This window comes from Aquila chrysaetos, chromosome 3 (genome assembly GCF_900496995.4).
Source record: "Aquila chrysaetos chrysaetos chromosome 3, bAquChr1.4, whole genome shotgun sequence".
Classification (NCBI taxonomy): domain Eukaryota; kingdom Metazoa; phylum Chordata; class Aves; order Accipitriformes; family Accipitridae; genus Aquila; species Aquila chrysaetos.
The window spans coordinates 30,410,189-30,437,363 of NC_044006.1; the positions used below are offsets into that span (position 1 = coordinate 30,410,189).

General features: G+C 38.0%; 1 protein-coding gene across 4 annotated transcripts in view; it reads left to right on the forward strand.

Annotated features, from left to right (window-relative positions):
- VPS41 (VPS41 subunit of HOPS complex) overlaps positions 1–27,175 on the forward strand; it is a 117,888-nt gene that overhangs the window by 14,241 nt on the left and 76,472 nt on the right. For all 4 annotated transcript variants that reach the window (XM_030009366.1, XM_030009367.2, XM_030009368.2 and 1 more), the window contains exons 3-4: positions 7,335–7,442; positions 10,429–10,506. In XM_030009366.1, the coding sequence (XP_029865226.1) occupies positions 7,335–7,442; positions 10,429–10,506 (186 nt within the window). The remainder of the gene's footprint in view (positions 1–7,334; positions 7,443–10,428; positions 10,507–27,175) is intronic.

Sequence of the window (27,175 nt, forward strand, 5' to 3'; positions counted from 1 at the left end):
ATGATAAGCTGTTTAGTAGATAAAGGTTAGGAGTTTTTCTTCATTTTCATGTTCTCAAAAAAACAAACCAAAAAACCTATTCAGTGTTATTACCAAATAATACAGGGACTTTAAAACATGATCTGGGATGGAAATTGAAGGGATCTCCAAACTGTGTTGTGACATTGTGATGTTACTTTCTTAAATTCATCAACAGACATCAGCAATTTGTTACAACTTGCCTTTTAATATTTTCTAAAACTGCTTTAAGAATATTCATTCTCCTGCATGTGTTATGTCACACGCTTCTCTGGTGTGATGTTTTCACTTGTAGCAGATTTTTTGCTTATTTTTTTAATTCACTAGCCATATTCCCATGTATTGCAAATGGGCAGTGTGTTCACTTGCATATGTGAACCCTGAATTAGTAAGATAAAATTGCTTTTTCCTTCCATGTATTTGAAGAACATCTATGCTGTTAAAGCATGGAAGGGGGACACGGAAGTGCAGGATGGTAATTGTCTGCATTTCTGAATCCTCTTGCTCAATGGTCAGTCTTGATCTCTGTCCCCACGAGGGTCTGTGAGTTGGCGTGGGTGTGCTGCTGGGACGGGAGGTGCGCTCTGCGTTTCCTTAGCTGAATTTAGTGTATTTGCTGAGCTGTTCATTCTGGGTTCTGCTGTCTTGTGAACAGCTGTTTCATGCCAGGCTGTAAGCAGTCATTAAAAACCCTGTATTATAGGAAAGCTGCTCTGCCATGAAGGTTGCCTGGCTGGAAGTGAGCTTCAAGCTGAGGACATGGTGGCTTTGAAGAGTAAGAAAACAGGGGTCCTGGCAGGTGCACTGGAAAGTGTTGAAATTGGGATGGGAGTCCAGGCTGGGAGGGTTTGGTAAAGTGTTTGAGAGGAGTTAGGGTATCAGCAAAGGTGCATCTGAAGGTTGCCAGGGGACAAAGCAGAGCAGGTTTGGAAGGGGGAGTCTAGGGGAGTGCTAGGTTGTATTTCCTCTTGCTGGTGAGGGTTCAGGACTCTGCAGTCTTAAAAGTGGAGATTAAGTGTTACACTGGGAGCCAGCACCCTTAACCTGTTGGGTTTGGATAGTTGGATTATAGGCAGGATCAACTGGTGCTTTGAAGGCGGGCCACACCCTTCAACCTCCATCTGATATAACATTGTGGCGAGCAGAGTCCCTTGTTTCCTTTTCCATTGGTGTCCCAAAATCCAGAGTAGCCCACTTGGCAGACCCAGCCCCTGCAGAGCTGCAGTAAAGAATTGCTGTGCCTGCATCTTGCCTTGCCCTCCAGACCAGTCTGAAGAAACTGCTCATTGTCCTAACCAAGTAAGGGTGCCTAAACTGAAGCAATATTTCCAGGGTGGAGAAACTATACAGTTTGTCAGGCCTAATTGCTGCCTTTAGGTACAAAATATATGGGAAGTCTCAGTGTTCTAGCATACAGCTATTAGAAAAACTAAGTATCTTTGTGTGAAATATGGTAAATCAGGAAGTGAGAAATGATGCATATGGATATTCCTGGGGTGGTAGTGGGAATGTGGAGGCTTCTTTCTGGTCATCTGGTTTACCAGATTATCTGGGCCACACTTAGCCTAAATACGATCTGGGTAGAGAGGACTAGAGATGACATTAATGGAATAGCGAACCTGTTTGTCTGAGGGACTCGGTGTTAGGTGAGTATCTTCTCTGAAGATTTGGGGAGTGGTGTTCAGCAAACCTAAAGTCAGGTTGATTTATAACCCAGTGCTTCAGTATCTCTTGACCTTGAATGAAGGGAGATAGTCAGGTCCTAACAAAGGTCTGGGATCCGAACTGGAGAGGTTAAAGACTGAAAATAATCATCATTTCTTTACCAGGCCGAAGGAGGCATTACAGCCCATGTGGTACAATTCCTAGGTGTGGTAATGAGGTGAAGGTTAAATAAAACATTTTAGCTCTATCTTTTGTTGGGTAGTACTTGCTTCCTCATGGAAATCTCACGACAGTTATCCTACAGTTTGTAAGGTGCTTTTTGGGCCACCTTGTCCAAACTGAGGTTTGCACCGCTCGCTGGTGCAGTTCTACCCTCCCAGGCAATGCTGGTGATAGGAAGGGTTTGCGGATGGCCTGGGGGTCGGGTGGTGGTGTAAATCCCCACTGATGATGTGCCTTTCGTAGCACTGTGGTTAGAAATCACCTTCCACTTCTCAGCAGGTTACCAGCCACTCGGATAAGTACTCATTGCTCCCATGTCAATTAGGGGATTTGTAGAGGAAAGATCATTCCCAGCCCATGGTCCCACAGGCCCTCAAAACCAAAACTGAGACAACCAATCTGACCCCCTGATTAAGACATCATTTCCATTAAAAAATTAACAGTTGGAGATGGTTATGCTTTGGATCAAGTCAAGACCAAAAAGGTAATACATGATCTTGGCAACTGAGTTCTGCTGGGTATTTTGCTGCACTTTGTGCTTCTGTACATATAGAAGATAAGTAAATAATTTTCCCTGGAGAGTGCATTCGGGGACTTGAGGTCTTTTTATGTTTGGTTTGGGTTTTTATATATTTGTTGTTGAATTTCTCTAATACGTGAAGCTGTCTCCAGCAGAGCACTAAGGATGTGTTTATTAATTTTTGCATAACTGAGGATATTCTGTGAACCTTTATTTTAACTCACAAATAAATGGAGTTGGCTTCTTTGGTTCTACTGGAGATTTTCATATATTTTGTAAACTAATAATTCTGGAGCTCTAACTAGTTAGTTTTATTTTTTTCTTCTGTGTGATGTGATGACTGTTTAAATAAATAAAAATGCTGATTTCTTAGTAGGTTCTTTCCAAAGATCTGGCCTGTATTAAATGTCAAGAAAAGTTACACTCACAAATTGCTAAGTAGCCTCTTCTCACTTTTTTAGCAGTAATGTTGGGTTTGCGCTTTGGCAGCAGAGTGTTCTGTTGTTTTTTTTTCTTTTTGTTCTTTTAAATGAGATTTTAGAATGTGTCCTAAACATTAACTATGCAGATACACAGAGGCAGAGCACTTTTAATGGCCTTTAAGGTAGGAGGAAATGAGCTAATTTAATATTTGTCTTATAATCTCTGAAATCGACATAAACTTGAAAGCAAGCACGAAAAAAATGAAGATGAGCTGTGCTTTTTTTGTTTGTTGTGTCTTTTTTTTCAGGACATGGCCTTTTAGGAAGGCCTATGACGCTGGGGCCTTGTTGCAGTAGGATGTGGGTGTAGCTCCTTTGAAATTGCTTGAGTAATGGACCTCAGGTATCTTTGTATTTCAGTTTAAATGCTTTGCAGGGTTAAAACTTGCAGGCGTAAACAAGGCTGGAATGGCCACCTATAGTAATTGGAATTCTAGCTGGGACTGGACAGAAGATGTGCAGCAAAGAGGAAGGGCACTTGCCTTGTAATGTATGCACCGTTTATTTCCATAAAGGTTTTGAAGAACTTTGAGGGCAAATCGTGTGGGAAGGATGACACTTTGCTGTCAGTGCCCGTAACGTAATTAGAGTATCCACAATCAGTAGAGCATGTAGTTCATGTGACAGACTGTCCTGTGGGCAGATCCTTTGCTGCAGGAGCAAATGTGGGCTAATGGAATAACTCCGGGAACTGCCCACAGGTTCCATCTGGAAATTGTCTTCGTGAGGACCGATTTCAGATATTTTTTTTTACTACTCGTGAATTCACCACAGTTGTTCATGTGGGCAAAGCTAGGAAAGACGGGGCAGAATATCTGAAGAATGTTGCGAACCTGCATTCAGAAAGGTGGATGAGCATCTGTCGCAGTGGCACTGGCCCTTTGAAAGCTTATTGCACATTTGCAGCTCTCCGCAGTTTTGTAAATCTGCTCCAGGAGAAGAGTTGGTAGCGAGTTTCAGACCTACTAGGTGTTAGGTTTGGGAAAAGGAATTTGTTTTCAGTTCAGGACTTCAGCAGCGACAAATGGAAGAGCTCTTAGTAGGAAAGAATTTGTATTAGTCTTACTGGATAATTAATTAGACTATTTCATTCAATTGGAAATGTGCTTTCAATGTTTATGGATACCTGTTCTTTACAGGTTCTTTACAGCATATTTTTAGCAATTTGACTGCTAGCTTCAGCAGTAAAAGGCAACTAGAAAACTAAATGGAATATGAGTTTCAAATTAGCATTCCTGTGGTTGAAAAATGGTCATTATTTATTTTATAACACTGCGAAGGTAGCTTCCTCCTGTCAGCTCTGTGGATCTCCTTCCCTTTTGGAATTTAAGGCTGCCATGTGTGGAGCGCTTTGCACATTTTGTGCAGTATATATTTCTTTTGCTCTTAATACATTTGTTAAGAATTTCAAAATTCAGTGTTGTTGGGCTTGTTTTGGTTTGGGTTTTTTTAGGAAGAAAATATGGAAGAAATGTTAAGTGGTGGTACAAGAAGCAGTGCTATAAAATTCTTTTTCAAATGTTTAGAAACCTCTAGGATGGTTTAAAGGACTTCTTTTTAATTAAAAGTATCATACACTTAGTAAAAATCCATGTTAGTTGAGCAATTTTTTTTTAATTTTTTTTTTTTTTCCTTAAAAAAGGAATGCTGTGACTTTTCTTGTATGGGGTAAATGTCACTCTGTTTATATCTTAGCTTTGCTGCAAGTCAGGACTTGTACTATTCCTCTAGGTTGTCATAGAAACGCAGCTAACTGTCATCTCAACTCAGGCTGCTGATGGTTTTATTTGTAGGTTTTCAGGATTATTAAAATTTAACAAAAATTATTGATTTGCTTTTTATTAACACTGGCTTGTGTTTACTTTAGAAGTTCAGACTGCATAAAAGCTTTTCCTGATAGAAAAATACCTTTAAAATGATTAAACTCTGATACTCTGAATAAGAGATCATCGAATGCATTTAATACATCAGGTAGAGTCTGAAGTAGTAGAGAAATCTCGCATTTTTGCAAATCACCTTTTTCACTTCATCTTGTTTACAGTGAAGTGGCCCCACCCTGTTTCAATTCACCTTCTGGCTTGACTTTTACTTAACATAAAAGATACCTGTCAAGAAAGCATGAAATGGGTACATCATCGTGCCTAATATTTGAAGTTTCATTTTACTTACTTTTTTTGAAGCCTGGCAGAATGCTTCGGTGCACTGATTTTGAAAGTATATATTTTTTGTACAACCATGTGCAGGAAAAATTACTTAGTTTTCACTCATAAATAAGACAGGCAAAACTTATTTGCAGTAACTTTATCTAATGGTCCATGGATGAATGCTTTTATGCAAACTGCTCAAGAGACTAGAATTAACTTTTCATGTTGGTTGCACATTGGATGTCCAGACTTCAGCAACATGTGGAATCTTACAAAAACTAGATGACTGGAGTTCAGTTTTTACTTTTATGAATTTCTTCAGTGATTACCCATGCATTTCAAGTGTAATCTTTGTAAGCAATGTATAAAATGCAGTAATGTATTAATTGCTGTAAAATGGACGCATACTTCCTTATGCCCTCCTTCCATCACATGTACGCTTTTTTTCTTTGACTTTATCTCCTCCCTCTACCTTGTAGTCATTTATTAAGGATCTGTAGGTGCACAGAATTTGGCTGATTTATATACAGCCCTGTAATTTGACATTGTCATTCTGTCTAGTAACAACTTTGTTCAGTGTTAGATTTACTGAATAAAATTGTTTCTTGGTGGACAATTTGACACCTCACTTCAGACTGCTACGTCATGGACTGCTGACATCCCTATATTAATCTTGTTTCTATCCTGTCATAAAACTCTCAAATAACATTTTAAAAAGGCCTCTCTTTGCAGCATATTTATATAAGCATGGGGCTAAATATTGAGTGTTTCCATAGGTCTGTGTGGCTTTTATTTGTTTTGTATCAGGGTATGTACATATTACTGTGTGTGATGGTAGCGCACATGGTAAATGGCCATAATATTTAACTTGGGAAAGACTGGCTTTAGTACTCCAAAGGCAATTTAAACAAAATATGTTTAATTAATAAGTTAACATGTGTCTTTTTCCAAATTTATTTTTCACATCATTAGCTACAACAAAATGTTGCACAAATAGTTCTTCTGCCATAGGCTGACACTGTACATTTTTATTTTCTGTTCTAGGGATTGGAAAGCAGTGGTTGGTGGGAAGTAAAGGCACTCCTTTACTAGAGCACTGCACTGGTATATTCTGGTTGCTTAGGAATGAAAGACATGTTTTATGTGGGAAACACACTCAATGTTGATGTGTTCATTAGAACTAATAGTGAGTGTAGGAGGCAATTATTGCAGGTATACTGTTTCCCAGTGAGGACCAAGGGATATATATGGGTTTGTGTATTTCTGTGCATGTATAGTATTAACTGAGGCTTACTGAAGCTTATGAAATCTCTCTCTGGCATTTTACTTCAGTAGACCATCTGTTACAGATAGATGCCTATGACCAGAGAGCTATTTTGCACCTTGGATTTTCTTTTCCGAAGAGATAAACATGTTGGGTGTTCTTTGATCAGTGAATTTGCTGCTTGTGTTTTTTAGCTCAGTCTCCTTCCTCTTCACTCTGTTCTTGATGCAACATCTTTCTTTGCATCTAAGTAGTGATTCGGTGATAATAGCTAACATGCTTGAAATGAAAGAGAGGGACGCTTCGGTATTTACCAGAAAAAGTTCTGAACATGCAGATAATTATAGGTGATCCATAGGTATATGCTGTGTCCGGATCCTCTTCCCAGACAGTTCTGCAACAACATATTTACACTCTTTTTTTTTTTTTTTTTTTTTAACATAAACCCATTGGTGCGTTTTATACAATTAACTTATTCCTAGTGGATTCTTTTGTCTCTATCCTTCCTACAGAGGTGCAGCATCTTGTAAAGGTCTTGAAGTTTTTTGTAACCTGCATGCTTCAGCTTAGAGTTAATTGTGGCTACAGTGGCACGCTTTATTTTATCATCATCCGTTTTTCCATATCCATCCTTTTTATATTTTTCTTCTAAATTGTGAATGACTAACTTTAGTAACAAAGTACACATGTATATTTTTTCCTGCTTTTGAGATACCAACTAAGTGCCTCTTAGAGCTGAATTGATACGCTGCTATACAGTCTTTGTTTGCACCCAGAACTTTGGAGTAAAAAGAGAAACCAGTAACAAAAAAGCACAACCCAAGTTCCCTCCAATGATAAAAATGTGGAAGTTTGGCTTTTGAGTGTAATGGCTGTTGTTAAGAGATAGCAGTGATCCATCTTCGCTTGTTGCTGTGTGATAGTTTTGGGGTATCTTTTAATTTGCTTTTATTTAAAATAAACTTCTAAATGCTTGTTTTTTCTCTTGCTCCCTTTTCCTTACACTTTTAAAAATTTAGGAAGATGAGAGTGAAGAGGAACCTAAGCTGAAGTATGAACGGCTTTCTAATGGAGTGACTGAAATTCTCCAGAAGGATGCAGCCAGCTGCATGACGGTGCATGAAAAGGTACTATGTGACTTTGTGGCAGAGAGAGAACTTCTGCGTTGTTTTATATATTTCTGTGCTTATAATGCATCAGTATATTTCTGTGTAGAAGTGCTGCCAAATCTAGAGATGCAGTGCCAGCCAACACTAATATAAACAAAATTCATGGTAAACCTGTGTTGAACAATCCACACTTTCTCAGTGAGAAAATGAGGTGAGAATTCAAGGTGCAGGGATGGGATGTTTTCGTAAGCTATTGGGAAAATGCTCACTCGATTTTAATTATGAACAGTATTATGAACTAGAATTGGGATACAGTCCCAACTTTCTTCTATTCAGAAAGGAAGTTGGCATATACTGTGCTTATTTGTACAGCCTGAATCACTGAAGACAGACTTGATCATGCCAGGGGCCACCTTAGCATATATTCAGCTGTGGAAGACAGCAGAGTTTCTGTTAATACAGTGTAGAAGAAAGTAATTACAATATTCCTTTTTTGCTTGGCTGGGTTTTTTTTTTGTGGGGTGTCATACTAATACTTCGCCGTTCCCCTTCCCTGATTCAATATGTTAAAAACAAGGAGACGGAATGCTCATGCTCTAATGCTGGTAAGGTTTGAGACGTACAAGAGAATGAAAGGGAGAAAGTGAATGAAGGACAATGCAAAGTAAAGAAATTTTACAAAGAATCATTCCTTTGTTATTACAAGGAAGAAACTTCATATGTCTCTTTAGTGATTTAAACAATTGCTTTTTTGTTTTCTGAGTTTTCTTCTCTTTTATAAATACTGAAGAACATTTTAAAATATTGAGGAATGCTGAAGAGCATCTGAAAGTATGAGTTAATGATTTGTCAAGTAACTATTAGTATGTAAAACATAATAGCTATTTATTGAATGTATGCTTTTTCACAGCCAGTAATAGCTCCTTAACAGTTATTGTTGAGGGATCTATCTCTATTATTTGGCTATATTTTTAGATTGACTTGTGCTGTTTCTTTTACTCAAAGGACTGTTGCCATGGCTCAAGAGGCTCTTAAGATGAAGCTTGTGTTTTAACTGTGCGAATGAAAACACTAAGTCTTTTTAAAATGTTTTTCACAACTTAGAATTACAGATATTTGGAAAATTGGCAAGCATTTCCTCCTGATCTGTGGCCTGTTTGTGTTACAGTTTTTTCCTGAGCCTCAGGTAAATTTTGAAAGCCGAGAGTTGGAACAGGATTTTCCTATAAGGATGTGCACGGATAAAGCTTTAACTATAGTGTCACAAAGAGTGGCAATACGGGAAAGCTGTTTAAGTATCTCAGCACTTTTAGTTTTCCAGCAATCTAGATACACTATTTATGAGAAGAATCAATAGAGTTAGAAGCCAGGTACTGGAGTCTTTTAGGAATAGGTCTTTTACAACAGAGAGCTTGAAAATGGAGCTGGGTTATGGGTTTTGTGAGGGTCCTTTTCTGTTTTGTTCTGTTTTGTGGGTTTTTTTGTTGTTGGTTTTCTTTTTTTTTTTTTTTTTTTTTTTTTTCCCCTGCAAGAGCAGGAAAAGCCTGCTAGAGTCATCGTTAGCAAAATTTTACAGTACTATGTAAAATATGCCTCTGATTAAAGCAGTTTAACTTTGCTGGGAATCCTGAAAATCTGACTTCTATATTCAGACTAATTTCCCCCCAGAATTATTTTTTTTCTTTTCACTGCTAAAGCATCATATTTTCACCAGGCTTGCTGTCTGCACTGGATGACTAATCGTCATGGCACCTGGTGCATTCAAGCAGGCCTGTGCAGTGGAATAGTCATACCTAGTTATGTCTGCACACCTGATGTTTTATTAACCAGTATTGATTTTTTCACCCGGGGGACTTTTTTCTTCCTGAAAAAAGGCAACCTTGCAGGAGTGAAAGGCATTGCAGGGGATGAATTTCTAATGAACCCCTTCTTTTCCTTTCTTGACTCCTTTTAATGTAGCTTCATATTTTAAGTGCCTGAACTGAAATTTCATTTTAAGCAATTCCATTTTGATAAATCCTTTTAAACCTTGACTTTCTGTAAGGTTATTTTTTAAAGATTGTGCTGCCTGACTGACACGCTTAGCAGTGCCTGTAAATTTGAGCATTTCATTATAGGTTGCAATGAAGCATGCTCACATGCAGTGAAATACAGAGAATTGAGGAGCCTAGACTATTTGAGTAATGCTGAAAGGAGGGGGGGAATAAAAGAAACCTCTGTCATAAATCAAGTAGTACTGAAGTTCTTCCTTTTCTGTTTAGGTGTAGTTCACATGGTTCAATTAACAGCAGATCTCTCAGAATCAGTTCCCCTCTTGTTTGTATCAAAATAAGTTTGTGAGAGTATGCATTCGTGTGGAGATTTTCTTTATTTTGCTACTGTTTTTTAGAATGAAACTCCTGAGATTTCTGAGGAAAAGTGTATTTGTCTTGAGAGTGTTCAATGTAGGAGTGTTACTATGTGAAAGGAAGCAAACCCAGCGGTTATCTTTGTGCTTAAATGCACTGTCAGAGACCTTCCATAATTCAGCAGTATTTTACCAATGGCTTACCGGTGGCCTTTTGCTGTGTTTGAATGTTTTGTTTCTATGTTAATGATGAAGGAGAATTAAAATAAAGCCCAAAGGAAACCATTACGATTGAAAAAAAGCTGAACTATTTCAGGTCTGTGTTGGTCCATGCTTTCACGCTGCATTTTTAATTTGCTGCCACAGTCCATCAGGCAGTGTGTACAGACTGCAGACACACCATTAGTTGTCAGTGGATGAGGGTCCTCATGACTCATTCTGACAGCTAACTTGCACTATCACAGTAATATGGGTTTGAAGCCCTGTTTTATTCTTTAGGTGCAGTTAAAAGAACCTTTGTCTGTAGAAGGTGGTGGGGTTTTTTTCCCCAGCACTGCTAATCATTAATCTGGTAAACATCCCAGAATTCATTTAGCATTGCTGTAGTTTTGGTTGCGGTGTCTTTGTGTTTATGTAATCAGTCTCTTTCTTTTACAGTTTTTGGCTCTGGGAACACATTATGGCAAAGTTTATTTACTTGATGTCCAGGGGAACATCACACAGAAGTTTGATGTTGTAAGTATGGCATTATTCAGCACACATCTACTGGGATGTAAAAGTGCTGTGATGTACTAAGTAATAAATAAGTTAATGCTCTTGTTACACCTGAAATTTTACTAATGCATTTCATGAACTCCCTCTCCATAACATAAAAGGCAGTGTGTGGTCCTCGCAAAAAGAAGTTATGCTGGATGGTTTTGTGATGAGCACATCTCAGTTTACATATAATAAACTTTATTCCTCAAGACAGAAGAGGAAATGCATATTTATGATGGTAAATGGCTATTATTAATTATGTAGCCCAGAGGTTCATGACTTCCGTAAGGCATGAGCCTGCTCGTTAGGTGACTGTTGTCAGTTGTTAGTGTGTGCACTATCATCTTATCTAGTTGCCACAAGTAATTGAAAATTGATTGATTGCCTTGCTGGTTCAGTTTATCTACTGCAAATATATAACACTAATATTTTATGTGAATGTTTTGAAGCTTGGACTCTTAAGGGATTGTATTGATTGAAGGAGAGGCAGCAGACTTTTTCCTTATTGTGGTTCCTGATAGTAGAAGATGAATGAAATGCTAAATTTAAAGCTGTGTTCTAGAGTATTAAATGTTCCTTTTAATTGTGGATATTTGTTGATTATTTTTGGTTTTGTTTTTTAATATCTTATTTTCAAATTCCCTGTCTTCTATGGGAGGTGGGAGGAAGAGAAATAGCCATTTTTTTTCCTCCTGGCATTGTCACAAAATCTAGTAGCCAAGCATTGGTTTTTCATAGCAGTGTCAGCACTTGTCAGAGTATCCATCACAAGATGTTGGCATGTTTGCAAAGAGAACCTATGTTCTAAAGCTGACGCAGCTAGCTGCATGGGAGGGTTGAAAGGTTTTGTTTATATTTTTGAAAAATCTAATTATGCAATTGTGCAAGGCAGGGGGAAAGTCATAGCCAAAACCTGGACTCCTAGGCACAACCTTTGGAAGAAATTTTATATATAGCATTGGCCAGATTGACAATGACCTTACTGGGTATTAATGAAAGTCAAGCTAATTGTGTTTTCTATTGGTTTTAACTTTGTATGTTCATCAGCCCCACAGAGGAGATGCTGACTGCGTTTCAAAAGGGGAAAATCTTTTGGTGTCTCCCTTACAGTTCTGATTACTTTACACATATGCTACTTGCTAAAGATACAGTTTCTTTCTCCCAAAGTAATCTATTTGGGGCAGGCCCGATTAAAGTGTACCTGAATTCTTCTCTTCCATCTCTGCAATAAAAGACTGACTCAAAAACTCACTCAAATGAAGTGGAGATTTTCTATTGAGTCAGGCATTAAATGTCTTAGACTTGTATTTGTGCCACTCTGTGTCAGGTGCTTGGAAGGGTTCATTTGTAGAACTGCCATATTTTTTTCCTAAGTGCATCACCAACACCCTGTTCTCCCACACTGGTTCTGAAAGGTGAAATCCTCCTGTAAAGACTTAGGACACTGCCTAGGTGTAGAGCAGGGAACAAGGGGACCTGTTGTCTACTAAAGAATATAAAACAAACCCCCTGCATACTCTTTATACCAATCCACCCAAATGTGCTATTCTTTTCTTTTCATTTCCTTAATAAAAAGTCCTACCAGTGCCTGCTGGGAGGGTGGTTTCTTATAGTGGAGTTAAGGTGGGGCTATATAAACCACTTTCTGCTATACAGTGTTTACTTGGTTATCCCTTTTCCAAACTTAGCCTGCTTCAGGATGAAGATTTTTGTGCCGTGTCTTCTTATAGAGATGGCAATGATTTTTTTTTTAAACTATTGTTTGAGTACAAACTGCTTTTTCAGATGGAGAATGGGAAAAAGAAATGTTTCTTGCATTCTATTCTTAATGTTGCTGTCTCTTTTTGTAATCTACGTGTCTCCAGTGCAACAGATAAATTGTATGATGGATCAGGTGGAAAGGGTACTACTTTTGTTCTTTTTTATAGTTTGAAGAAAAATGATTTTGATCTAGAACCACTTGTCTTGGAAGGAAAAGTTTTCCAAGGAACTACTAAGTGTTGTAGAAGAGAATGGGCTGCCTATGTGAGAAACAAAGCAGCTCTGTGACATCCTTGGCTGCTTAAACAGAAATTTTCTGAATGAATGTTGTTGGCTGTTGAACCCCTAGACAATTTATTCTGAACTGGCTGCTGTATGTCAGAATATTTTCCTTCTAACCTGAACTTTTCAAGATCTTGGACTGCAGACTACAGGCATCGCTATCAAAGCATTTGGTGGGGTGTTCCTTCTGTTCTCTCCTACCAATGCATGTTTACCGTCTCTCTTCCTGGGGGATTTGCATTGGAGTGTTGCCATGTTGTAAATCCCAAATAAAACCTAACCCTTTCTTGAGAAGAAAGTGAGTCACTTTCTGAAGTCCTATAGAGGCAAAGCATTCCTTGTAAATGTGCTGGGGCAAAGAGTATTTTCTCTAGTGTTGTTTTCTCTCATTCTTTGTTGGGTCCCAAATGAGCAAATTCCTTCTGAGAAGTGTTTCCACTAGTGGAATAGCAGATATGGTTTTACCTTGAAGTTATAAATAGGAGAAGTAGCTGTTGTTACTAATTTCTGGAAATTAGCAGTGTATAAAAATTGTTCTGAGTAAATAAAATGGTCTCCCATTAAAGAGCAAGCAATATTACCACTGAAACCTTTTATTTTTTTGCAGTAAACAGTGTACCCGGGGAGTGACTTTTACATATTTTTCTTTTTGAAAGACTATTTTCAGCAGATGTTTTCTGTCTTGTGAGATGGCAGAAATGAATAATAAGGATAGCAACATGAAGCCCTTTGTCTGGAAGAAATCAGTTATGTAATTCAAGGAATTGTTCTGTGTTTGAGTCTATCTGTATTTTTCAGGTTTTTTTTGTTTTTTGTTTGTTTGGGTTTTTTTTAAGCCAAGTTGGGGAATAAAAAATTAGTTACTTTTCTGTACATCTGAGTCTGGTAAATGGGTAAATAGAAAAAAACCAAACCATACACAGGAAACTTGAAAAGTCACTAGATCCAAAATAGTGTTAGTATGTGACATAAACCAGAAAGGTGGGAGGGTTTTTTATTGTAACCTTTTTAAAAAATTTATTTTAATGGCAAGTTCATATTAAATACATGTAGAAAATACCATTACTGCCACTGTAGTCCTCTTGATTTCAATTTTTTTTCCCTAATCTTAGGTAACCATATTCAATAATATAAATGGGCTTCGAAATTGAAGAAATAGGAATTTTGTAGAATAAATCATTTTCCATATTGGCTCACATCTGGATTTGAGCCAAATTGTAAAACAGAAATAGAGACTGATCGCAGAGGATTTGCAGCATAATTACTTTATTGTGTCTCCAGCTCCTGTGAACTTTGAGGCAAGAAACCCACAGGTATGTTGCATAATCTCCAAAATGGCCAATTTTTGAATGATGGCCCTCCTGTTGAAGACTGAATGCGTTTAGCATTTTAAATTGCTAAAAACAGCTGGAAGAAACACTAAAAGCCTGGCATCCCTAGAAGTTCTGCTATTTTAACATGCTTGTTTGTTTGTTGTTTAAAAAAAAACCTTTTAGGACTTCATTCTGTAATGTCCATAGCAGCAAAACAATGTGGGTATCCTGAATTGCCAGTAGTGGCCTTAGTGCTGCAAAGACTTAATCATGTGCTCTACTTTGACCCATAAATGTTCACAGAGGCTTCTGTGAAACTAATGCAGACAACTAAAAAGTCTTTTCAGAAGAGCGTCTTGCTCTCATCCTGCTCTTAACATATCTGATGCTGGATCCTGTGCCAGGTGGATGACTATTTTCAGGTTTGCAACTCCTCTTGTCAACAGCAGTGGAAATGCATGCTTTGAAACTGGCATGGGAGACTTTTGATTTGGGGAGAATTGAGAGACAGGAATTTGGGGGCTTTGGCCTTGTGTGGTGCTGGTATCTCAGCAGCCACGCTTGTGCTCTCGCATGATCCCTCTTTCCCCCTTTCCTAGAGTGTTTTTAGCTCTTGCCAGTGTGGCTGTCTTTGACAATGTCAGCTGCCTAAGATTAACTGATATGCATCCTCAAATAACGTATGTTTGACAAACTGGCGTTCTTTTGTATTAGGGTTCAGTGCATTGAGTGAGATGAAATGTGTCAAACACACTGAAAATTATTACTAAAAGGCAACAAGAAGGGGGGAAAAAAAAAGCCCACTAATGCCACTGACAAAGGATGATGCAGGACTGATTCACAGCATGTTAATTCCAAATGCCTCTCCATCTTTCTTTTCTTCTTAGACTGTCTACAATTTATTAATATAATTATTGCCTCAACTGACATCTTGTGGATTAAGGACTTGTAGATATGAAGAAAGCTGTACAAACATGTTTAGTTAAGTAACAAATCAGAAACCTTTCAAAGGGCAAGAAAACCTGCCCCCATTCTGGTCTTCTAATAAACATCAAGCTTAAAGCAAAAATGGTAAGAAGACTTGGCTGGTGCCAGTGATATTCTGTGAGAAGGGGAAACATTGTCTATTTTACAAGTAGGGGGGATTTAAATGTTTAATGCATTGGAGGTGTTTCAGAGATGATGCATGAGCCTAGAAAACAATGTAAATAGTGTTTTAAAGCTTCTGTTAGTGCAAAGAAATTGAAGTCCTGTTAGCATGCAACATCTGTGAGCTATTCAAGACTGCTGGAATTTCAGAAAGAATGAAACTTTAAGTAGAGGCCCCTTCTTGCAGCATTTCTTTTTACCACGTATATCTTTCCTGGTCTCACCATTTTTTTCCTAATTGTCTCACATTCTCTAGCAATAAACATTTCTTTATGTTTTTTTAATCGGAGTGACAGAAATCCAAAATCACTAGGTCATCTCTGCTACCTTGAAAAATTAAAGGGGAGTTCTTTCTGTGGTGGTATTGTTGCCCTTGGGTGTATTAAAGTTACAGCACTCGCCAGCCTCTGGAGCAAGTGCGTTGCTTGAAGGTCAGTCAGTGGCCTGTTGGTTTTGCTGATAACTCAGCAGGCTGCAAATAAAATGTCAGAGGTTTCTGTTGACTTGATGTGCTTTTGAAAGAGTTTAATTGCTGACAAGAAAAGCATATTTCTAATGAAGAAACAGCTGTTGTTAAGCACTAAATGCTGTTGCTAGAAATGATGCGGAGCACACTACCTGCTGTGAGAGATAATGCAGCATCTTTCAATGGGGAAGGTAACTTTTAGCATTTGATTGTATAATGAAGAAGTTACTTTGAATGGAACTTTACATGAGAGTTTAAGACTAAGATGATATAAATGTCACTTATTTTGACAGACTACTTAAAATTCCCTGTTTATTACTTTAACTACATCATTTTAGTTGTCACTGTCAGACTATGAAAGAAGACTTAATCGGGAAAAGAACTGAAGCAATAGAATTTAGAGTAAAGATCTGGGTAGCTGTGTGTTAGTATTTGCAGGGTGTCACTGTATCTGTTAAATTTGAAGCTGAAATCCTGTGCTTTGTACAAAACCAAGCAAGCTGCTATAAATGTAGGCTCCAAAAACCAAAGTAAAAATTAAGATTTTGATAGGAGCAAGTGTCTATGCAGGGGACAGGTTTCCTTCCCCTCCATGGGACCTCCCAGCCAAATGGGTGGTGCAGTCCTATGGCTTAAATGCTTTAAGTTAACTCCTAGCTCTGCCCAATGGAAAAACTGGAGAAAAGTGATATCCTTTGGGATTTTGGTCTTAGACTTGCATGTCTACACCCAATTTAATAGCCCTTCTTCTGCTTCTGTCTACCTGTCTTTTCATTTTAACTGCAGATGATTTGGAAAGCCAGAAGTTTTTACAGTAGTTGTGGGAGTAACTCAGATGGCCTTTTGAGTCTGGCTTTTCGAATGTTATAAAGGCTTGGAAAGTATGTCTTACGATGTTTGTTCTGGTGCTGTGCTTATTAGGTTGTTTGTGACCTGGAGTGTTTCCAATGGGAACTGTGCAGCTATTGAAGATTAAGACCTTCCTTGGCAGGATTCATGGTGTATCTGGGTCTCTCTGTTTGGATGAGAAGTGAGGTAGCTTGCCTAGACCAGCAAAAATTGTGGTGTCAGGGCCATTATTCCATAGGTCTAGAAAAGTTTCTTGTCTGACACAACTGAAACAAAAAAACCCCTTTCATAGTTATTTTGCATATCAACTTTGTATCCACTGTATCTAACTTTCCTTTGAAGGGAGTGTTGCTTAAATTTTTACTTAAACAAAGAGACCAGAAGGATGTGGAAGGCGTTCATTATTACTAGAAATGTTGCTTGGAGTATGGATGAAACCTGAGAGTTTTAAATAATTGTAGTACCATGTATGATTAATTTTTGTAAGCTCAAAACTGAGGAAAGCAGTTCCTCCATTATTCTTTCAAGCTTGTAGCTTGCAATAACTCTGTAGTTTAGTGCAGAATAATATAAAAAGTTTAATTGAGAGTATGGGTTCAGCTACAGAAGGTCTTGTATGGTCCAGCCATTTATTTCTTGAATGCTGTTAGCTCATACAAGTCAAATGCATGCTTGTGCAGTCACAAAGAGTAACATGTATGCTGTAGATTAAATTTCTTTCAGTTGAAGTATAAGGCCTATGTACTTTATCAGCTGTTTCTGGGACTGCAATTGTTTCTGCCTTCTCTTTTTGAACTTTTCACTAGCAGCTATGTTGCCCATGTACCTTCTTTTCAGAAGGATGTCAGCCCCATCCTTAGACTAAGTGATCTTTCTACAACTTCATTACTCTCCAAATGCATATTGTTTTTCCTCTATTATTTGACATAGAAGCATAGGAAGAAGTTTCCTTTTTGTTCTCCAGTATCAATCACTTTTCTACAGAGTGGATATCTTGTCTGTCAGTTGCATTTCATGACCAACTCTAAAGGTATTACATTTAAGGTACCTTAGCAGCCCTCTTCAATGTCACTGATTTCAGTAAGTGTTTGTTAATGTCACCTCTTAATGAGGTAAAGGGCTTTGACTCAATACTCTTTTGTCACAATCATCTAGACATAGCAAATAGTTCAGTTTCTCTTGACTTGGTAGGGTCCTATCATATTGTGTGTGTTTTCTCAGAAAAAAAGTTGAAATCTGGAAAATTATAGGGGGAACAATATCTCATTATGGGAGAATGCTAAACATGAAGGACACTACTACTCTAGTAATTAATATAGCATTGTTGGTCAATGAAAGGGCAAAGCTTCCAATGTATTTTTTTTTTTTTTTTTGCCAGACCTTGTAGGAGCTCTGAGTCTATTTCTGTGAAAGATCAAGTAGAGAAACTTACTGTAATTCTGTGAAGTGAATTTACGTGTGGCATTTTCAAACATTTTTGAACAAAATTATTTGTGACATCAAAATAATCAAAACAATTCTTTTTTTTTTTTTTTTTTTTTTTTTTTTCTTCTAACTCTTTCACCATCCAGATTTGGTAACATTTGCTCTTTGACTGCATACTACATCCTGTGATTATTTAGAAAATGTAATTTGTGTTTGCAACTATTACTGACCTTTTCTCTAAAAAATTGCCCTATGCATCATAATTTGACAATATTAGGCAACAAAGTTTATTTGCTTTTAAGAAAAACACAGAAACATAGTTTCTAATTTCAAAGACATATTAAACCACTATGCACAATAATATTTTTTTCATCTCTGATTTAAGCAAAAGATTACTTTTCTAGAGTGTAATTGACTCTTAAAAGAAAGCCTCAAAACACTCCCAACAAATTTCAAACAATTCTTAAATAAGGAACATACTTTTCTGTGCCTTCCAGAGGCTTAGTCCCTGACAAGGAATACTAGATGCTGCTAGGTTGTTCTGTCTTTTACTCCTTGTTGGTATTTGAAGAACCACAGATTCTCACCATCACAGATGTCCCTGCCCTACTGGGAACTTTCTCATCTGACCAGGTGACTGGCATGAGACATATGTTCAGGGATTCACTGCTTTCTTTTTCCAGTCATCTCAGAAGCATATTGTGCCACATCTGTCTCATACTCCCCCTAAATGCTCTTTGCTGATATATAGCTGGACCATTGGGCCAAGTTGCTCTAGGGTTTTTGTTAGCAGCAGTCAAACAGCTAGTTTCTGGTAGCATTGACGAAGTCTTTTCATAAAAGACTGATAACACAGATGTGCATTTTCAAAACCCTAACAACCTTTAAAAGCATAGAGAGGATTTGGAAAGGTTTGATTCCTAACAAACTAGTATACTGCTGATTCCTAGAGCTGTTTTCCTTTCAAATGGCATATTATACCTGCATGGCATTTTCCTCTATACAGAAGGCAGGCACTTATGTGCACATATACAAAATAATAGCAGTTTGCTTGTCAGAATTATTCAGAGTTCTGGCATTAATAAAATATTACTTGCATTAGAAAATGTTTTCCTAGTTAGAAAGTCCAAAGCAAATGAGTTCTGGAGGACAATGTTTTTTATACAAGTTGACATTAATGATAGAGCTACAGCCCTTTGTTTCCATTAACAATAAAAATGCAGCACTATTAAAAACACAGAATGACATAACAGGGGCGTAATATGATGAACAAAACATGAAGGCAAAACTACACATTTTTTCCCATAGGGGGTAAGACATTATTGATAATGAACTTTGTAAATCTAATAAAAATTCCTTTCTGAAGGATGAGACTTATTTGTTTTAAAAGACATGACAGTTTATATAGCAGTTGTTTATTGCACTCCTGATGGAATGCTAAATGTGGACAGACCAGATTTGACCAGTCTTCGGTGTTAATACCCTGAGTGGCCACTGACAAAAGTAGCTACTTTCAAGCTGGCCATCTCCACTGTGATGCTGCTGAGGGAGCTAGTTCCACTCAGTGTCCTGTGACACAGAGAAATAAAAGTATAAGAAATTTCAGAAGTCAGTATTTTGGTGCTGGAAGGTTCACCAGTGTAACCCTAAACTCGCTGCTAATTGAAGTCTGTAGTTGCTGCAGGTCTTTGCAGTTTTGAAGACAGGAGCTGTGAAATGTGAGCAGTGTAAAGATGGAGGAATGAATTAATCTGGTTGCTTTTTTGATCTACTTTAAATAAAATTTATTATAGGCAATCATGTCTACACTTCACTGGTATTGAAATAGAGCCTCTTTGTATGTAAATGCATTGAGAAAGTTACACGGGATCACTTCATCTTCACACTTAGCTTTCCCTCTCTTACTGTCACAGTGAGGGTATGTCATACAGTATGCTGCTTACAGTAAGTTACAGTGCACTTCATGACCCATAGTTTCTACTTGTGTGAGTACTCTCCTCCCTCTCCCCTATCTTTTTGATTTGCACATGTTTTTAGGATCCTGTGCAGAATCAGACACCCAATGTTGATCATTGTTGAGTATCTCTGACAGGTTTGTGAGACTTTCCCAGATGATATAATTTCAAATAAAGGAAGTTCCAGAGTTGGCGTCCAAAGAGAATACAATGCTTTCAGTAAGCAGGAAATGTGTTTGTTATTGCATATAGCTTTGACTTATGCCAAACTATACCAGTGTTGATAACTGAATGTTTACATGGAAAATGGCACTTCAGCTCTAGCTATTGGCTGAACTTCAGCATTGATCAGCCAGTGTAATATTGAACTATGCCAGGAATATGACCAGTTACGTCATTTTCAGCCAGGAAAGGGGATTCCTTCTCTTGTAATATTTCCGCTTCTGTCCCATTCCATCAGTGAGAGATATTTTCACTGATTTCAGTAGCTATCGGGTTGGGATCATTGTCTGTAGTGGAATGGTTGACAGGCTAAAATAACTGGAAAAAATACTTACTGCAGTTTTTCATTGCAAGAGCTGGTAGAAGGAAGAAGACTATGTAGTCATGGAGAAATAATGGCTATGTAATGGAATGTAAGGAGAAGCAGGAATACTAGGCTCCATGTGGTCATGTCCTCTGTCCTGTGTTAGGTCAGGGAGGGGGATGAGCATCATGGCTGTTGTGAAAACCTTCCTGGAAATGATGTTGGCACAACAATGCATGATCCCTGAGAAGAATAGTCACAAGCCTCTTTGCTTCTTTAAAAGTTGCTTGCTCAAAGCACCAATAAAATAATCTCTAAAAAGAAAACATGTCCTGACAAGAACTTGCACTGTATGATCTGGTTGGCCTTTCTCATCAGTCACGTCTCTGAAATGTGGCTTATCAAGAAATGCAGAAAAATCACATACTCTCCACTTTGGGGGAGCAGAATTCCACAAAATCCTGTTAAATACATTAATGACAGTGGCGGTGGTATTCTGTTGGAAACAAGCTGTGAAAGCACCCCAGTAAGTTTCATCCTCAGAGGTTTAGATATGTTTTTTGGCTCATTCTTCAAAGCCCAATTTATAATTCAGTAGCCTGTGTGGAAAGTTAATGCTCAATGATGAATTCTCTGAGTTCATTGTGCTTGGGGAACTGTTCTGAAAAGAAAGCAGTTAGTGAAATTGGTGAGGTGAACCTCCAGATTGCCTGGGATAGTCTTCTCCCATGCTGTGTTGGGTCTTCTGAGGAAGGTGTCTGTAGTCATTGCCTGCAGCCTTTCCTCACCCCTCCACCTGTACTTCCACACCTCTACATGGGCGTGTGATGGGGAATATTGCTTCATATTCTCAGATGGCTTTAATACACAGATAGCAACAAAGAAGTAGATAGAGGTAGGCTTAGGACATACTATCATTGAAACCCTGCAGTTATACAGCGGATGGTGAAGGGGACCTGAGGAGAGGAGGAAACAGGAGTAATTTGTTTACTTTGGCACAGAGCTCCCAGGAGGATATCTCCTTACATGCCAGTGTTTTAATAGAAAAAAGATTCTACTTTGGATCCATCAGGAACTAGCTAACGGTTAAACTGCTAGGAAGGAGTGTAGGCTTTCAATATAGATTTGTTTTCAGTAGTAGTTCCATCATTCCTAGACAAGCATTCTGTTTATCTAGTAACTACTACAGATTTAGGGAGATCCCTTGTTAATTTTTTCCCTTGAATGTTTTTTTTTTTTTTTTTCTTTTTTCTTAGTCCCTGTAGTTGACAAACAAGATTAAGGGATTCACTGATGTGGAAAATATTTAAATCACTGTAGGCTTTTTGTTCTTTCTCACTTTCTCAGACTGTATATGAGAGATTTCTTGTCCTCATATCCCCTTAGTTTTAGACAAGCTTTTGAGATCTTTCTTTTTTGTAGGCAAGGTCTGCCTTCCTGCAGACAAAATAAAAGTTAATGTTGTTATTGTTCTGTGTCCCAGACCTTGTCACTCTCTCCAGCTTTCCCCCCTCCCTTTTCTTCTAACCAATATAATGTCCCATTTTTCATTTGGAGAATGACAGTTTCAGGAGTGTTACAGGAAAAGCACTGGAGCAGGAATCCTCACTTACTTACCAGAATTTGGCTGCCAGTATTGTTGAACAAAACCTCTTAGGTGTGGATATTAGTAAATTTTCATCATATGAAAATTTAAGTGTTATAAATTCAGAGTATACTACTTCTATTGCAGGCAGAGGTGAACAGCTTGTTCTGTAACTTTTAAAGCTGCCTTTTCAATTTAAACCTTTGTGTTACTACGTTACATTTCTCAGTTGTGTATAAACACATAGGTATGTATGTACTTTTACCTTGTTACAGGTAAGCCATGATGTAGCATCAGAATTTGCTTTTCTGAGTTGCTCTTCCCTCTATGGTATCAGTAAAACTCTACAAATATGCAAAATATGCATAAGTCAGTGCAGCACTGCAGCATCTGGGGCAAGAAAAGTACGTGGGTTCAATTTCTTTTTAAATGTAGTTCCTCAGTACAAGAGATCTCTGGGCATCAGTGTTCTGAAGTGAAAACAGATGGGACAAACAACATGTAACACACTTGTGCTTAGCTGTTGCGCACCTTCCTGTTTTTTTTTTGTTTGGTTGGTTTTGTTTTGTTTTTTTAAATAGTTGAAGACTCTCTCACTATCTGGTTTATTTGCTGTCACCTCCTATCACTTCCCAAAATGAAAAGGCCCTGAAAAGTAGAACTCCTTTTTTGACAAGTTAGTTAAATTAGGCTTCCTTCTAGGCAGATTGAGGGTATAATTTTGGTTTGGAAAGGCATTCTTGAAGAAAGAGAATATTCAGTACTTGCCTAGTTTTGTGGGGTTTTTTTCCAGTAGTCTTAATGGTGTCTGTTTCTCAATTCATTGGTGTCGATGCATATAGAATGTCTAATTTACAGATGTAAAAGCTGAAGAGTTGGGGCTCTATTCAAAGCAAGTTCGTCATCCTACGTAAAGCAAGGCTTGTGTTTTGAGAGGATCTTAGCTTAGTTATGACAATAACTAAGGAAGTTTCTGTTTACAAATCAGTATTTTGCACTTGGATACCTCCACCATGGTGGAAATAAAATAAAATAAAAAACATAAAAATGGTAGTCCTTACTTGAGTGGGCTAACATTTTAAGCAGTGGATTGATTGGTCATATTAATGTACATTGGAGTGTTACATGCTTGTTTATGTGAATGTTATGCAGATGGAAACATATGAATAAATGAAAAATAGGCATTTGTAGGAGATAAATTTATTTATTTTTTTTAATTACAATTCAAGCTCTGTGTACATATAATTTGCCTTAGTATGGCGAGCAGCTACATAGTGGTTATGTAGATCCAAATTGGTACTAATGTAGCAGAAAAGACCTATGGGTGTTTTTCTTTTTTGGGTATTTATATGTGTGTATGTATAGATAGATAAATACAAACATTTGGGTTAATTTAGGAAAAGTTTGTGAAAATTCTTTTTAAAGAATGTGTGAAAATGCTGCTTAAGGGGGTTGTATTAGCAATGGGAACCTCTTGAAGTAAAATGAGCTTTGCTGTAAGTATGGTTGAACACTACTTTGCTTTTCACACTCCTAATGTGTCTGTTGCTTGCCTGCTAACCATGGTTAAAAGGCATGAAGTCACAGGCAACTATTAAAACATTTAGGTTCCTAGCTTGTAAATATTGCATTTCTTACAGAATTGGAGTGAAATCCAGTCTTGGTGTTTCTTGTTCATCCACTTCATATCCATTGGGATGCAGCATTTGTGAAAGAATCAATTATCCATTTGTTAGTCAGAGGAGCTTTACAAATTATACATTAGCAGATTGATTTCTCAGGTTCACCATTGGGGGACTGATAGTATAAGGTGGGTTGATGATGAGTGTCAGGGGAGAAGGAGTTGCCACAAAGAACAGAATTAAAAGAAGCTTCCTGAGTGGCCGTGAATTTACTCCTAATTGAAGAGCTGATATAATCCATACTAAGTGCGTTTATTTCAAGCATTTTACATTAGGTAATTGATTATCACATGAGATACATTTGTTGGTAGATACTTGATTTTCCTTTCCTTTAAATTTAGGATTTAGTAAAAGCCTCCATTTAGATCTTTATGTGCAAGGTGCCTGCTAGCTTTTTCTCTCTCTCCCTAAACTTTTCTTTCTTCCATTAAGGTAACATTTTTTTTGTTCTATAGTGTCAGCTTGACATTATTGATTTTGAACAGTCAAACTTACTTATGTTGTCCAGAATTCCAAACATGTCTCCATCAGAAAGAAAACTGCAGCTAATGGAAATTCAGCTGAAGGCATTTCTTCCTTCTTTGCCAGAACTTCCACACTGTATGAAATTCTGAAGCTGTTTGCAGGTTAATCATGTCAGTGTATTTCCCTTCCTAACTAACAGGATCCTCCCTATTGCCAGATTTGAATTATGTTGTTTTAGAAATACTATGTGTGTTGCTATTATTTATACAGTACTGGAGATATCATTGTGAGCACAAAAGTTGTGTGTTTTTACTTGTTTGGCCTAAAGCTAGGCATCCTGATTAGGTTAAAAAGAGATTACCCAATGTAGAGCTAGTTAAATAATTATTAGTAATTTCCTCAACACTTTATATGCAGCTGCCTGTGGTTTTATAGCATGGGGTTTAAGTCTAGATCATCTCTTAATTGAGTAATGTTTACATGGATTGTTGTCTTAGTTTTAGCTGGGATAGAGTTAATTGTCTTCCTAGTAGCTGGTGCAGTGCTATGTTTTGAGTTCAGTATGAGAAGAATGTTGGTAACACTGATGTTTTCAGTTGTTGCTAAGTAGTGTTTAGTCTAAAGTCAAGGATTTTTCAGCTTCTCATCCCCAGCCAGCGAGAAAGCTGGAGGGGCGCAAGAAGTTGGCACAGGACACAGCCAGGGCAGCTGACCCAAACTGGCCAACAGGGTATTCCATACCATGTGGCGTCCCATCTAGTTTAGGAACTGGGGGGAGTGGGGGCGGGGAATCACCCCTCGGGGACTAGCTGGGTGTCGGTCGGCGGGTGGTGAGCAATTGCACTGCACATCATTTGTACATTCCAATCCTTTCATTATTACTGTTGTCATTTTATTAGTGTTATCATCATCATTATTAGTTTGTTCTTCTCTGTTCTATTAAACCGTTCTTATCTCAACCCATGAGTTTTACTTCTTTTCCTGATTTTCTCCCCCATCCCACTGGGTGGGGGAGGAGTGAGTGAGTGGCTGTGTGGTGCTTAGTTGCTGGCTGGGGTTAAACCACGACAATTATATGTTCCTAATTTTTAGATTGACACTTTGACCTCAGATTGCTGTTGTAATTCTTAATTTCTTTTTTTTTTTCTAAATATGATGCCTGTAAATTTGGACAGGTTTTTTTCCCCACCCATTTAAAATACCTTTAAGACACTAAACTGACTGAACCCCAGAGCATATATCCTGGTTCCAACTGTATGAAATGATCACTTCTCCAGACTGTGATGAGTTAGTGACTACCTGTGTCCTCTCTAACCTTGAGCGATTCTTCATCTTTTGTCAACCTGTAAAGCTGGATGTTGCAGGAAGGACATTTATTCTCTATACTGTAAAAACCAAAACCTGTTTTCTTTTGCCAGGCAAATTAAACTCTTCAGTGGGTTAGCTGGAATAAGGTTTAAAAAAGAAAACCACAAAACAGTTGTAACTCCATGGCTGAGTTGGTAACATTTAATAAAAAAATAAAAGCAGGGTGAGGGAGGTTAACCCACAAAATTATCTGTGCTTCTCTTTTCTGAAATATCAAAATTATCCACAGGGTGTTGGCAGGGTATTAATACTTACCATTTCAAATTTAGTTGTAACTTTGCTGACTGGAACAGCAGTATATTTATAAAAATAATTGATATAAAAAGATGAATTGGAGCTGATTCTAGAAGAAACACTGGTTTCGATAACACATGTACCAATTTTATCAGTGGTCTTTTATTTCTGGTTTCCTGGATAGTTTTAGACACAAATCTTAAACAGCTTTCCAGTGGAATGTAGTTCTGGAAATGGTAGGCTTGACTGTTACTTCAGCTCTGAACATGAAGATCCTGGCATTAGCTATTCTTGCTGGAACTTTGTTTTAAAATGCATTTAATATTCAGCCTTGACTGCTTTTAAGTTCATGGCCTATCATCACTTTGAGCTCTATAGAAAGTTCTGACTGGTAAAGTCAGTGAACAGGCTAGTAGCCAATAGTTCCAATTCAACTTGAGTACTGAAAAAAATTACTCTGTGTTTGCTTTGTCTTGTGTACATCATCTAGAATAGCATCTCCTATTGGAACTTAGCTGGAGGTTTGTGTAAGTGAGCAGCTCTGCTTTTACTTGAGTGTATTTGTCTTCCCTGATTGTCATCTGTGTATAGTGCAGACAACAGGAAAAGAATAATTGGAGAAAGGAAAAGTGAAAAGCAACTGATAGAGGTGTTGGGCCTGCAGAAGGCTTGTAACAAGTTGCTAGTTATACACAGCATTACGAAATACTGTATCATAAAATTTCTACTCAACAAACAGTTCTGAAGTATTGTGCACAATTTTGCCTGTAGGAAAAATGCAAATACTGTGGAATCACATTTTCCCCCACCGACAACATTCTGTGTGTGTATAAGGAGATGTTTGGCCTTGCTAGGCACTGTTTGGTTATCTGAGTGCAATCACATATTTAATCACCAAAGCAGGCCATGTGGCTTTCAGACCACAGCATGACAGATAAATTCCATCATCCTGCTCCTTGTCTTCAACTTTTATATGAAGATAACTTACAGAGTCACCTTGCCTACTTCCTGCACTTCATTTTTTCAGTGTCAAACTTTATCCAAGCCATTTGGCAGCAAAATGGGAACAGTGTGGACTGTAGGATTGAGCTGTTGACTCTTCTGGTATGTCCTGGTTTGTTTCTTGTTGTCGCTTTATTGCAGTAAAGTGTCTCCAAGAAGGCCCATGACACAGGAGTGCTGCTAGATCTGCTGTTGCCGTCATGTCAGCCCTGATGACAGGTGTAGGTGCTGGAGAGATGAGAAGAACATGGCCAGTTGAACACTACCTTAGTGTATGACCCTGTGTCAAGGTGGGGCTATTCAAAATGGACTTTCTCCTTTTCCAATCGCAGAGTAATAAAAGAAGAGAAGAACCTTTGTGAGAAAGTTGTGGTGATGGCAAGTTAGATGCAGCTCAGAACAAAAAACCATGCCACTTCCATGATGAAATCAGTTGAACTTTCTGTGCTTGTCCTTTCAGAAGGCCAGAGTTGTTTCTCATTGTAGAGGGAATGGTGGAGAAGTGCTGGCATTTTTTTTTTTTTTTCCCCTGTAGACAGAGACAAAATCTCCTCTTGCACCTTAATGAGCAAACCAGAAGTTTAGA